This window comes from Gallus gallus, chromosome 2, assembly GCF_016699485.2.
Source record: "Gallus gallus isolate bGalGal1 chromosome 2, bGalGal1.mat.broiler.GRCg7b, whole genome shotgun sequence".
Lineage (NCBI taxonomy): Eukaryota > Metazoa > Chordata > Aves > Galliformes > Phasianidae > Gallus > Gallus gallus.
Genome location: NC_052533.1, coordinates 144,465,499 through 144,479,926, shown reverse-complemented (window position 1 = coordinate 144,479,926; position 14,428 = coordinate 144,465,499). Strand labels below are relative to the sequence as shown.

The following is a 14,428-nucleotide window of genomic DNA, read 5'->3' as shown; positions in this document are numbered from 1 at the left end:
TTGATTTTTTCTTTGCTGTTTAACTTTCAACATGAGCATTCAGACTTTGTCTCATAATTATAAGTGTTAAATCAGAGAGTATTTGTTGGGTTGCCATAATACTTGCAGGGTTGTTTTCACTCAGAAGGTCTTTTCACCTTTAATATCTTCAAATAAATTTTTTGCTTAATGAAAATACGTTTTGGAAACAACTTGTTCTTTAAGCTGGAAGTAAACTCAAGTACTTGGGATATGTCATTTTGCTTTGCTTGCTCTGAGGAAAAATATGCCTGTAGCATATTATGTTTTTACTTATCAGGAACAGGGAATAGAGATTGCTCTACTTTTAAAATCTATTTTCATGAAAATGAATGAAAATTGGAGCAATGAGATTGTTAGAGCTAAATCATTGGATGAGATGGAGGTGACTTTATGGAAACAACTATTAGTAGGATTTTTTATTTTTACCATATTTTTGGTTTTATAGAGAAGTCTATAATATTGATTTGATGAGGGAAGAATGAAGACAATTATTTCAGGCAAAGCATTTATCATTTAGGTAGAAGTTAATGGAAAAATATTCACTTGTTTTTCTGGATGCAGCTGTTTCTGGGCAAATTAATGAACTTTTGACAGGAATTCTAATTATTCTTGTTAGATCTTTTATTCTAGATTGCAACTGAGACAGTCTTCCCACTATTTTCTCAAAGATGGTGACTGTGGAAAGGCCCTGAAGTGCCAATGCACTAACTTGCTTGTAAATGTAGTAGGCTGGTATGGAGCAGAAATGAGCTCTGTGACTTTCTCTGCTCCTTATGCAAAACATTGTTTGAATTGTTTTTAAATGAGCCTTTAGAATAATTTGTCAGCATTTTTTTTGCAGTGATACGTGTTGCTATGAATCAGTAAATATATCTGAAATGCTCCCAGTAAAACCATCAAGTTTTTGTTACATAAATAGACCTTTCTGTCAGTGTTTACCTGTTTATGATCTTGCAAATATTAATGGATTTATGGATGTGGTGGGCTCACTCCCACTGAGTTGCACACCTACACTCCCCTGCTGCCATGGACGTGGGCGAGAACTGCAGGGGCAAAGGTGAGAAAACTCATGGCTTGCAATAAGAAGAAAAAAGAAAACAGGTGAACAAGTGATGCAAAGGCAGTCACCACCTGCTACTTCTAGAGGCAGCTGTGTTAAATTGTTCCAGTACTCAGAAACCTCTTCTGTCTAAAAAAATAATAATAAAAATCCCTTATGCAGACTTCATAAACTTGATAGAATACCATGGATTACTTTTGCTGAAGGCACTTAATCATATAGTCATAGAATCATAGAATGGCTTGGGTTGGAAGGGACCTCAATGATCACAAATCTTCAACCCCACTGCCACAGGCAGGGCCGCCAACCAGACCAGGCTGCCCAGGACCCCATTCAACCTGGCCTTGAACGCCTGCAGGGACAGGGCACTTACATATCCATGACTTCAGTTTTTGGTACATCTTGGAACTTAATGCAGCTCACCCTTCTTCCTGAAGTGGTATTGACCTCTGCTCTTCTTTGCTTCACAATGGATCGTTTGATGTTCTTGGAGTACTAAGGAGGCTGCATAACTGGTTAAAGGATCTCAGTCTATTGCAGATGAGCAATAAATGATGTTTTTTGTTTTTGTTCTCTTCCTCATATTACGTTATGGTGCTTCAGGCATAGGACAGAGTAACGACTTGTTACATGCCATGAGAACCAATGAGAAATCATTTATTTAATATCTTTTAAGCAAACTGCTCCTACCTGGTGCTATTCTTAATGTTTGAATGTTGCTTACTTTGTGCTTCTCAGTTTTGAGAAAGGGCTTTATTTTCTTTATAAATAACTGAATGCTGATGGCCTTCATTGTCTTCCCTGTTGCTTATTAGCTAGCTGTGTAGTGATACCACAGGTGTTTCAGAATTGTAACTGATTTATTTTGGTGTAATATCTTGATTTTTTTTCTTTTTTTTAATGTGCCATTTCCTTAGTGGGAGCCTAGGAGATTCAGAGCTACACAAACTTTTCGGGCTATGTTTTTGAGTATACACAATTTATATTTAATGCTGCCTATGGCACAGTATATGTATTTTTTTTTTCTGGTTTTTATTCTTCACCTAAATTTATATTTTCACTTTTGTGATCTATATGCTTTCAGGTCAGTCTCTGTAAAAGCTCTGACATCTTCTAGTGTTCATTCCTGATGTCTTACGTCTAAGTATCTTAAAATTTAAACAGAAAATGAGAAATCAGTTAATGTTCTGCACAACAGTTATGAAATGAAATATTCTTATCACAGTGATTATTCTTATGAAATATTTGCTTATTTTAATGCAGAGAAGTTGTATGGAGACTTCCTGAGTTGGAAGCTAGAAGATACACTCTCCCAGTTTCCTCTAAAACCTGGGAAGATCGCAACATTTGTTGTAAACATTAAAGTGAAGCTGGACTTCTCATGCCAAGAAAATCTTCTGCAGGATCTCAATGATGGTGAGTTCTTAATTTCCTCTTCCTCAGCACTGTTTTGTGAACCACTGAGAAGCAGTTATCCAGTTCTTGTGCCATTCTTTAAAATACAGTGTGTGATGTGGTTTCATGTTTTAATATTTATAACTTGTAATGCAGAAGCAGCTCTCCAGTGAAGATTATGGATTGAAGACTGAATTTTTGTGACAGCTGTGTGCATGATCGCTTGACCAAACTTTGTCATGAGACACCATCTTGCTATCTTTTAATTTTTTTTCTTGATAGAGATTGCTTCTGATGTGTATTTTTGTATCATTAAGAAGATGGAGAAAAATAGAGTTTGTAAACATCTTTTAGATGTGCTTCAGAGAGAAATTAACATGAAGTTGGGTATTTTGTTTCACAAGATTGTAGAGTTAGTAGTGGCTGATAGCAGTTTTGGCAGAAGCGTCATACTGGAATGTAGGGTGTAATCCCTCAAATATCTCTATTTTCCTATGCTTAAACTCATAGCTTTTTATGAAGAGGAAACAACAATGTTTGCTTGTATTAGAATGATGCCAAATTACAAGTGCCAGATACTTGTAATGAGGATTTCCTCTCTATCATGAATACAGTCTTACTGGAGTAATTGCTATACTCTGTATTTTTTCACTTGTCTGATATATTTACAGTAATTGGATTAACTTGATGAAACGTAGCATTTATATATCTTAAAGAGAACCATATCGTAATTATTACTTCAACTTCTCCCAGAATTCACTTCCAGGTGTGCGTTATTCATGTAATTAATATTTACAATACAAATATTTTTCAATATAGAAAAACTGCAGTGAAATGGCATGCATAGCTTATTCAAAGCCAAAAGCACTGAGTTCTGTGAGTCATCTTGCAAATGCTTTTAAACAAAAATTTTATGAAGAGTTAAAGTTTTAAATACTCCTTAGTTTTTAAGCTTTCTAAGTGTAAAATACATTTAAAAAAAGACTAAGACACAAAATGTAATGTTGCTATGCTAAGACTTACTTTGCAAGACTCCATTTCTTAATTATTACTATGCAAAGGCTGTAAAAATTTTTGATGGAAGGAAGAAGGGAAGGCACCCTGAAATTCCAATGAAAACACAGATACTTGGGAACTGAGGTTTAGAGAAACGTCCCTTATAGGAAATGTAATTCCGTACATCACAAATTTTATGAAACAAATTTACAGACCTGGAGAATAGGGGAACTATTGAATTATTTTACTGTTTTAGGAGCATAAAATACTGCACTTCTTGCAGATCCCTGAACTGCTGGTCTTCATGTTCCCTTGCTGATGATATCGCCATGGAAATTTCAATGACTTATTGCTCGCTTATTTTCTAAAGGCTTTTATGAGCTCATAATTCAATTCCTTGTCCATTACTTTGTATAGAAATTGTGTAGGCCAGTTAATTCAAAATGTAAGTTTAACTTCAGAAGCTTCAATGTTGTTTGGAATTACCCTACTAGTTGGTGTTAATGGAAAAGAAATCTGAGTCATGGATATGAGAAGAAACTTGATCAACGTAATTGTAATCAACGTAACTTAAAGTAATTACGAAGGTCAGTATTGCAAAGGTAGACATTATGGTCTTCAGTGCCAGTTCTCTTGATTTCTTTATTTTTGTGACTTTCAAAAGAAAACTTTTTTCTGCTATTTTCCCTTCCTCAAAAATGTTCAAATGCGATTGAAAGCTACACAGGCCAAGCAGTTTTTTAGATGAAATAAGGTACAAACAAAATGCATTGTAGAAGAAGTTAACTTGCTTTATGACTGTTTACGAGGGTGGATAGCAGTAGGACAAGGAGGGATGGTTTTAAACTGAGACAGGGGAAGTTTAGGTTGGATTTTAGTAGGAAGTTTTTCACAGAGCATGGGGACACGATGGTACAGGTTGCCCAAGGAGGCTGTGGATGCCCCATCCCTGGAGGCATTCAAGGCCAGGCTGGATGTGCCTCTGGGCAGTCTGGTCTGGTGGTTGGCAACCCTGCACATAGCAGGGGGGTTGATCATTGTGGTCCTGTTCAACCCAGGCCATTCTGTGAGTCTGTGATTACCTTCTTCTTGTTACTGACTTGAAGTAGCTGTGGAACAGTGCTGCTTTTTTTTTTTTTTTTTTCTTTTGAATAACCTGTATCTAATTTCTGTGTGATCACCTATGGAAAAAATCTTCGATCAGCGTTTTTCCCTTATTTCTGTCTGCAGCTTCTCTGAAGTGTTGTCCAACTGCAGACTGGAGGTAGTTAACCTTTCCTTTTTCAGTAATGATAAAGGAATAAGATCCATTAGTGTCTAGGTGACAAGTACCACCTGTACTTCAAAAGTATTACTAGAAACACTATGTACATTAATATTTTCACTCTCTACTGTAATTCGTGTTTCTTCGAAATTTTACAAATACAGCACATTTTAAAGGAGCAGGGAATGTCCTGATATGAAGGACAACACTGAACTCAGAAAGTCAATGGCAATTATGACACATCTTTTAATCTTATGGTAGCTATGTTACCTTCTGCTTTTGAAGGCCAGATTTGCAGTGATGATCAAAATACTTGTGTCTTTTAAAAGTAATGCCCTTAGCAGGGCATCTGTTACTTTGATCTGTTTTCACTTGCTGCTGAAATTGCTTCCTTTTGTTTATAATCAGAACATAGCACAGAAAGGACAAATTACAGATGTTTCTGATAATACACTTACCCACTTGGAAAGTAAACTAAGTTATCAATCAAAATTGCTGATCTAATTCTTGTGTGTTGATGGTATACAGTCTGGTAAAGAAAAATGTTAGATGCTCTTCCAGATTAAAGGAAGTGAAAACACATGACTGGCTGTACAGGATCAGATCAATGACCGTCTAGTCCAATATCCTGGCTGTGATAATGGCTAAGAGCAGATGCCTGTGGGAGAAGATAGGGAAAATTATGAACATACATGTGACTTTCCTTTACGTGTTTGGGTTCCAACTGTTGTTAGCTCAGGAACTTCCAGAATTGGGTACAGTTTCTCTGTTGTTAGGCATTGTCTGCATTCTCAGTGTGTTTCTCCTTCATAAACTTCTTTGCACTCTGCCAGTCCTATCCATACGGTACAAAGAAGATGCACAGCTAAATTATTTTTGTCAGTTTTCAGCCTAGTGGTATCCTTCCAATATTATATATTTCCTTGTATTTCAAGAAGCAGATAGCAGTCCATCTTCTAAACATCTTATCAATACTCATGGTGCTACACATTTTTTCCAGTGTTATTTTCACAGTGGTCCCTTTCTCGATGTGAAGATTTATGTTTGGCTTTCCTGACCTTGTTGTGGGAAAAGTTCCCTACATTTATCAGCATTATTGTCCCTTTTGAATGCTTTTGGTTCTATATCCTTTCAAAAGTCTATATACACTATTTGAAAGGCAATCTGTGTACTTATGTAATGACCAAACAATGCTCCTTGTTGTCTTCTATTTATCACCTTACAATAATGCACAGCTTTATTTACTTTTTTTCTGACTGTTGTTCAACATTCATTGGTTGGTTTCTGATTCTATGAGTCACAGCTCTACAATCTTGCTTATGAACAGTAATGATATGCTGAGAAGTCTCTTATTTCACATGTAAGATTGGGATTTTTTTCCTATTTATTTCTGTTGAATTTCATTTGACGTATTAGTGCCCAGTCAATGAGCTTCATAAGATCCTAGCTGTTGTGCCAGGAGCATGCCATTCTCTGTGTTGTTTAGGCTTCAACTCTGAGACTTGCATTTATGTGAATACAGCCTAGTAACACACCAGACAATAACACAGAAGTACGTGTGTCCCATTAAAACCTGTCATTGAGTGCTTCTGTCACAGTCTGCATTGCCATTCCTTCCTGTCTTCAGAAGTAATTGCTTTGCAAGCAGTTGAAACAGCTGGGCAGATGTACTTAGGACTCTTTATTATTTAAAATTAGGAAAACAAGGCTTATATTTGGAGATAGTTGCCAAAGATCTATAGGGGTTCTCTGAACATTTCACATCTTCCATCCCTGTGCTGGGTTCAGAGTCCCTTCTATTTGTGTTCTTGATTCTGTGGTCAGGAAATTCTGTGTATGTATTTAATGCAATCCCAAGGCAGTTGTACTCTGTAAGACAGGAGGAAGCACTGTATTGCTTGATACAGCCTGGCTTAAGGAGCTTCAGCAGTAAGGTGTCTCCCTGCTGCTAGATGAAGGATTTCTACAGGATGTTCACATCATGAATATAATTAGTTCTTCTTTCAAGTCTTTATAGCTTAATTTTTGAAATCTACGTTTTCCCTGATGTTAAGCAGGACAAAAACAATAGCTGCTCTTTTGGATTGCTTTATAATTGGTAACTTGTTAGTGAGAAAAAGTCTTTGAAAAAAGCTTCTATTAAATGAGGATAATGTTTTGCAAAGTAAATTAAACTGCAGCAAATACTTCATTATGCAGAAATGTTATTGTTTGTTCATTCTGTGCATAGGGGACCTAAAGACAGATGCGAGACTGTTTAAATACATAAACTCATCAAAGGAACTAACTAATTACATGCTAAGAGAAGCAAAATTGTGCCCTAAGTCTCTCTTCTCTGGGGGAAAAAAGGTTGCAGAGATAGTAGTGTATTTCTAAAAGCAGTGATCTTGAATATATTTTTAATATTGGTATATGAGACCATTGTACATCTATTTCAGAATTGCTTTGTTGCTTCAATTTCATAGCTAGATTTTATTCACTTAATGTTCTTACTCTTACGTAGCTTACAGATAAGATATTTCTTTGTTACAAAGATACTTGGTTTTGAGTCTTGTCAGGTCTGAAAAATCAAGTAGCCTAGATAATTCTATTAGGATAATCATCTTATTGATGATGATGTCAGAAGTCCTAAGAGATATTTCAGTATGATCACATGTATGTCATTACTTTTGGTTGTTATTTCATTTAATCATTCAGAATATTTTCTCAGTTATTTCTTTTTTTTTTTTGGTCTCAACTTTGATGTTAATTTTCGTTTTAGTCGCACTTCTAATCAGAGTAAATGAGTCTTTTCTTTAATGATGAATGCTTCTGTCCTCCATTAAATTCATCACCTTATTATTTAAATTTTTTTTTTGAGAATTTCTTACAGATTTTCTTAAATTCCAGCTTCAGTGTTTACAGAAGACAAGCTGCCTTTTTTCTCTTCCAAATCCCTTTGAATCCATCTATCATGTCACATAATTTGACTGTTACGGATTTTAGTTTTTTAAAACTATGTAAATACTGTAGGACTTCAGCCTGTGTCAGTTGTACAAGCTGCTACACAAACATACAGTAAGAGGTATTTTAGGCCCCAAATCTTTACAAAGAAAATAGATAAGACAGACATGAGGCAAAAAGTAATAAATTTCTCATTAGAACATACAGGCTTAATGATCCATCATCCTGTTAAGTTTCCTGTTGTGCTGTTTCTTTACAGAGGTTCATAAAATCGTAGTATCACTCAGGTTGGAAAAGACCTCAGAGATCATCAAGTCCAACCATGACCTAACCATACTACCCGAACTCTAACAGCCCTCCGCTAAACCATGTCCCCAGGTACCACATCCAAATGGTTTTTAAGCACATCCAGGGATGGTGACTCAACCACCTCCCTGGGGAGCCTAATTCCAGTGGTTAACAACCCTTTCTGTAAAGAAGTGTTTCCTAATATCTGACCTAAACCTACCCTGGTGTAACTTAAGGCCATTTCCCCTCGTCCTGTCACCAGTGAGAAGAGACCAACCCTCCTCTCACTGTAAGCACCTTTCAGGTATTGGAAGAGAGCAATGAGGTCTCCCCTCAGTCTCCTCTTCCCCAGACTAAGCAGTCCCAGTTCCCTCAGCCTCTCCTCACAGGGCGTATTCTCCAAGCCCTTCACAAGCCTTGTTGCCCTTCTTTGAATCTGCTCCAGCACCTCCATGTCCTTTCTGTACTGAGGTGCCCAAAACTGAACAGAGTACTCGAGGTGAGGCCTCACTGATGCTGAGTACAGGGGCAGGATGACTTCCCTAGTGCTGCTTGCCACACCATTCCTGATCCAAGCCAGGATGCCGTTGGCCTTCTTGGCCACCTGGGCACACTGCTGGCTCATACTCAGCGGACTGTCCATCAGTACACCAGGATCCCTTTCCATCAGGCAGCTTTCCAGCCACTCCTCCGCAGGCCTGTATGGTTGCCTGGGGTTGTTGTGACCAAAGTTATTTACTTCAGCATCTTATGTAGTGTGCAAAAATATGCTCTAGTCTTTGATTATGAATTTTACATTTCACTTATGCTCTTACTGAGTTCAACTTTCCAGTGCTTATTCAGTTAATTCAACAACCTCAAGAGTTTAACCTTATACTGCATTTCCTATTGTTAATTATTACTTTTATCCTTATCAACTGTAATGGAGTCTCAGTGGAGTGCTTGCTCTACTGGGTGCTGTCTGTGCTCTGTCCCCTGGAGCCAGTGAGTTCAAGCATTCCTTGTAGCATCGCCTGGAGTACTGCTACCTGTGGTGCCCTGTGCTTAGTGTGTATAAAGAGGGAAGGAACTGCATTTTATTACCCATTTGTACTGTGAAGAGTGAAGCAGATAATATTGCACAGTTCTCTGGTCTCTGACACAAGCTGTTCTTGTATCATTTTCCTATTTGTTGTGGTTTAACACCCTGTAGGCAACCAAGTATGCCATTATCCCCACTCAGTTATTATTTCTGAGCACGATGCCATGTGGTATGAGAGACCCCTTTGGACACTTTGGATCACCTAACCTGTTTGTACCCTCTCCCAGTTCCTTGTGCGCCTCCACCTACTTGCAGGCATGGTAGTGTGAGAAATCCCAAAGTCCTTGACATAATGTAAGCGCTGCTGTGCAACAGCTGAAACATTGGGGTAATATCAATGCTTATTTTCATAATAAATCCAAAACATAAAACCATTGGAGCTACAATGAAGAAAATTAACTATTCCAGCCAAAAGCAAGATGTTGTTACTCTGTCTGGGGACTGCAAGTTCCTAGAATTCTGTGGAATTTTCACTTCCAACAGAATGCAAGATCACTTGTTCTTTTTTCCTAAGAAAAAGAAAGTATATTTGTGTTTGGCAAGTATTCTGTCTCCTGTCATGAGCTAGTTTAGTATTTTTTTCTTTGTGCTGAAAGTATTTTGAAACTTTTACAATATTCTTAAGAACAATTGCCTATCAAGAAGCTTTTTACTCCAAATTTGTCATGCTCACATGCCTGTCAGAAAAATGAAAAAAATAGATATCTCAGTTCAGAGGACACTTTGTTTTCATGTTCTGTGTTCAAATTCCATACAAAAATTTGGATTAATGTCTTTGATTATAATTTCATTCTGCAAAAGTACTCACAGATAAAGGTGTTACTACAGGACTTTTATTATTTTGAATCTCTGGTAGGATAACTTCGGATGAGGGCTGAGCATCCACCCAACTGCTTGCTCACCCTTCCTCAACAGAATGGGGACAAAAGCAAGATAAACAAGTGTATGGATTGAGATAAAGATTGGGAGATCACTTAGCAATTGCTGTCATAGGCAAGACAGCGTCAACCTCAGGAAAATCGATTTAATTTATTAATTAAAAATTAATAGGAAAGTTTGAGGGAACTGGGCTTGTTTAGTTTGGAAAAGAGAAGGCTCCGGGTAGACCTCATTGCAGCCTTCCAATACTTGAAGGGAGCGTATAAGCAGGAGAAGGATCTGCTGTTTACAAGTGTGGATAGTGATAGGACAGGGGGGAATAGTTTTAAACTGAGATGGGGGAGGTTTAGGTTAGATACTAGGAGGAAGTTTTTCACACAGAGGGTGGTGACACACTGGAACAGGTTGCCCAAGGAGGTTGTGGATGCCCCATCCCTGGAGGCATTCAAAGCCAGGCTGGATGTGGCTCTGGGCAGCCTGGTCTGGTGGTTGGCAACCCTGCACATAGCAGGGGGTTTGAAACTCCATGATCATTGTGGTCCTTTTCAACCCAGGCCATTCTATGATATGATTCTATGGTATGATGTATGATTCTATATAAGTAGATTCGGTTGCTGAGAACAAAAAATCAAAACAGATCTTTCTCTCCCATTCCCAGGCCCAATTTCACCCCCTGTCCCTCTCCCCAGGTGGTGCAGAGGATGGGATGGGTGTTGGGCTCAGCCCATCACTCAGCCCCTCTCAGTCGCCCCCTTGTCCTCATACTGCCCTGCTCCAGTGAGGCCCTGTCCTGACTACAGCCCTTCAGGAACACTCTGCTTCTGCAGGGCTCCTAAGAGCTGCAGCTCCTTCAGGAAATCACAGAATCAGAATCACTGGGATTGGAATGGACTTCTGGAGATATCTATTCCAACCTCCTGCTAAAGCTGGTTCCCTAGAGTAGGTTCCACAGGGACCTGTCCAGGTGGGTTTAGAATATCTCCAGGGAAGGAGACTCCATAACTTCTCTGGGCAACACGTTCCAGTGCTCAGTCACATTCAAACAATCTTTTCCTCGTGTTCAGATGGAACTTCCAGTTTCTGTCCATTGCCCCTTGTCCTATTGCCAGGCATGGCTGAAAAGAGCCTGGCCTCATTCACTTGTCTCTCATTCATCAGGTATTTATGAGCATTGATAAGATCTCCTCTCAGTCTTCTCCATGCTGAATATCTCCTCCCTCAACCTGCTGGCTGCACTCTTTTTAATGCAACCCAGGATATTGTTGGCCTTCTTGGCCACAAAGGCATGCAGCTGGCTCATGGCCAACCTGTCGTCCTTCAGGATCCCCAGGTCCTTCTCCTCACAGCTCCTCTCCAGCAAGTCAGTTTCTAACGTGCAGTGATGTATGTGTTTTTTCCTCCTCAGGTGTAGGATTCTAAGCTTGCCCTTGCTGAATCTCATCAGGTTCCTCCTTGCCCAACTCTCCGCTCTGTCCAAGTATCCTAGAATGGTAGCACAGCCTTCTTGTGTGTCAGCCACTCCTCTCAGCCTTGTATCATCAGCAAAATTGCTGGGGGGAGGGACTCTATCCATTCATCTAGGTCATTGATGAAGATATTGAACAAGTCTGGATCAAGTACAGACCCCTGGGGAACATCACTGACTACAGGCCTTCACATCAGCTGTGCACTGCTGATCACTGATCTCTGAGCTATGCGAGAGCTTGGTCCACCTCAAATGTCTCCCTGCTGTGGTGTGAGCTCTCCCAGGCTGCAGGGCAGAGATGTGCTGCAGGGTAAAGATTATGCTCCACGTGGACTCTGTGGGGCTACAAAAGAATCCTTTCTGTGGGCCTGGAGCCCCTTCTGCCCTCCACCTCTTCGGTTCTGGAGTCCCTCTGCTGCTTCTCTCTTGGCCTGTGCCCACTGTGCACTTGCTATAGAGTTTGCAGTTACCATAATTATGATGTATTTATTTAAAAGCTTATGTACTTTGGTTGTCTGGGCAAAGCCAGTGATTGTTGCACAGCAGTGCACTGCAACAGGGCTGTGGATTTGAACTGAAGAGGAGCTGCCACAAGGCAGCTTCTGTGACACTTCAGTCAGAGGCTTGTAAATCTTTATGTTGAACTGCCTTTGTAAACTCTACCTTGATCAATTATGGGACTCTGCAGGATTCAACTGTGCAGCGTAGTGCAAAAGTGGCTAATGAAGTTAAACTGACAATTTACTTAACATTTGAGAGGAGATAGGAAATGCTGGGAAGAGATTTCACTCTGTTATGACAGCAAAGACTGTGATGTTGGAAAATCATGCTGCTTTTTTTGCAGTTACCATGGAAAAAGTGTTGGTCATGTGCTGTTACCATGGAAATGTTCAATGTGAATTCCTGAAATCAGAAAGATTTCTGGACCAAGTGGCAAGACAATTGTTCTTTTTATAGTGAGAGGCTACTCGAGCTGATTAGCATTATGGACCTGGAGGATGTAGCATATTCAAATCTCTAAACTTAATGAAAGAAAATGAAGTGTATTTACAGTTTGACAACTCAAAAAAATATAAATGTGAAGTAAATAAACATTTCTGGTAGAGTTATTTACATTTATCTATTACCTTCTTTCACCTGCAGTCACCAAGTTCAGCAGCTTACCAGTGCTTTTGATAGAACATGTTTCCTTGGTCTCTTAGTGAGACCAAGGAATGCATTGCAAAGGATCAAGTTGTAAAATACAGAACAAACTTTGCTGCCTGGTCACATGCCTGAAAAAGCAAAATAAATTTAAAAAGATTGCTAGAACGCTGATTATGTTTGTCTGCTGGCAGCACAGTCACCTGGCATGGTGAGGTTGCCATACAGTTGTGAAGGAGTAAGTCATTTAAAGTATGACACGTGGCCTGGCACTGGGCCCAATTATATATTGCATCACAGTGCCATGAGTTGAAACTAAAGTTTGAACACTCATGTGATAACCTGAGACTTTTCTTTTAGCCTAAGGCAAAAATCAGTGTTCTCTTTGTTGTCCTACCTTTTTTTGCTCTGAGTTCAGAGATGAAAAAATTCTTCCCTTTCCCTTGAAACAGTGTAAGCAAAAGTTTGTCTGGGTTGTTTTGAAGAAAAATGAAAATAAAATGGGGATTTAAAAGGCAGAATAATTAACAGGATCTTTAGTTTTCTTACCTTAAAGAAGAGAAACCTTGGGCCTGGTGTGAAAATGGAAGATAAGACAACTGCCATGCAATATTTCATGTTTGGTTCTTTTCCTTTTGTTTTGTGCAGTTGTATACACAAAAAATTTTCAACTTCTGTTCTAATTACAGAACCAATGGAATTAATTAATCAGTTTTAAAATAATATTTTTCCTCTGGTTAAATCTTCTAATTTTCTTTAAAAAGAATGGATTTCCAAGCTCTCTCATTTACCATCAGTGCTGTTGGAAAGCTTGCTTGAATGTTCTAGTGTATGACTGTTTCAAACCTTGGTCTAGTAAGTGAATTTGCTCTGATCTAAGTTGACTTTTAAGAGGTGCTAAGAGCTGGACTGGATGTGTTTGATACTTAACTATTTCTTATGTAGATGAAAAGTGAAATAACAATTATCCCACGCAGAGTTCTTGCTCTGATGTCCCTTCCTTTTCCCTGATATTCATGGGGTAGAATACAGCACGATTTAGCATAGCTATCAGAGCAAAGGCTTTCTTCACTGTTGCTGAACATTTTTAATGAAATACTATTTAGCTGATTTTGTTTTCAGTTTTCCAGGATATCCGTATGTTTGTCTTTTCCATTTGTAGCTTTGCTAATCTCACTCGCTTCTGTTTTTTTTTGTCAGTTAGATGCTGATGATTGAGTTTCTGCAGTGAGCTCATGTGGAACAAATATTTATTCTAATACGAGTGTTTATAAGGATTAGAAGAAAAATTCAATCTGTGAGAAGAACGAGGCTTATGGGGCATAAATTTTAGAGCAGTACAGCATGTTTTCCTTGTGCTCTTTTGGTTTGCCGACATCGATATATGGTGAATACAACTGTTGCTTGAATCTCTAAAAGTTATTGACCTTTTAAAGACACCTTGAATGCTGTGGTTTGATAGAGCAGATGATGTTGCTGGCAGCTGTTGGTGAAAATATCTGAGAAAAAAAATCATTGTTTTCACTTAAGGTTTTTCTTTGGTCCAGTTTCATTGTCTGTGGAATACATGTTAGTTCTTTGACTATTGAGTAACTCTACCAAATCAACGTCTTCAAATCTGATGTTATTCAGAATGATCTGTATTTAAGGCTGAATTAAGGTGTATTTTTAAACAATTAGTTAATGTATTTGGAAGTAAAGAAATATGGAAATTGTCCATTGTTTTCTTATTGAAATGCCTGTGAAATAGGATTTCAATGAGGCAAAAAAAAAAATATGCTTGACCTTGCTCTTCTCATTTGAGCCTTTGAGAAATGTATATACAACATGTCCAGATTTGAAGTTATCCATGGATTTGGTATATGATTTAGCGAGTATAATTACAAAAGGGCA

At 38.6% G+C, this 14,428-nt stretch overlaps 1 protein-coding gene across 8 annotated transcripts in view; it reads left to right on the top strand.

Annotated features, from left to right (window-relative positions):
• Nucleotides 1-14,428, top strand: part of TRAPPC9 (trafficking protein particle complex 9) — a 474,624-nt gene that overhangs the window by 69,941 nt on the left and 390,255 nt on the right. For all 8 annotated transcript variants that reach the window (XM_015283239.4, XM_004940062.5, XM_040690620.2 and 5 more), the window contains one exon: nucleotides 2,345-2,497. In XM_015283239.4, the coding sequence (XP_015138725.1) occupies nucleotides 2,345-2,497 (153 nt within the window). The remainder of the gene's footprint in view (nucleotides 1-2,344; nucleotides 2,498-14,428) is intronic.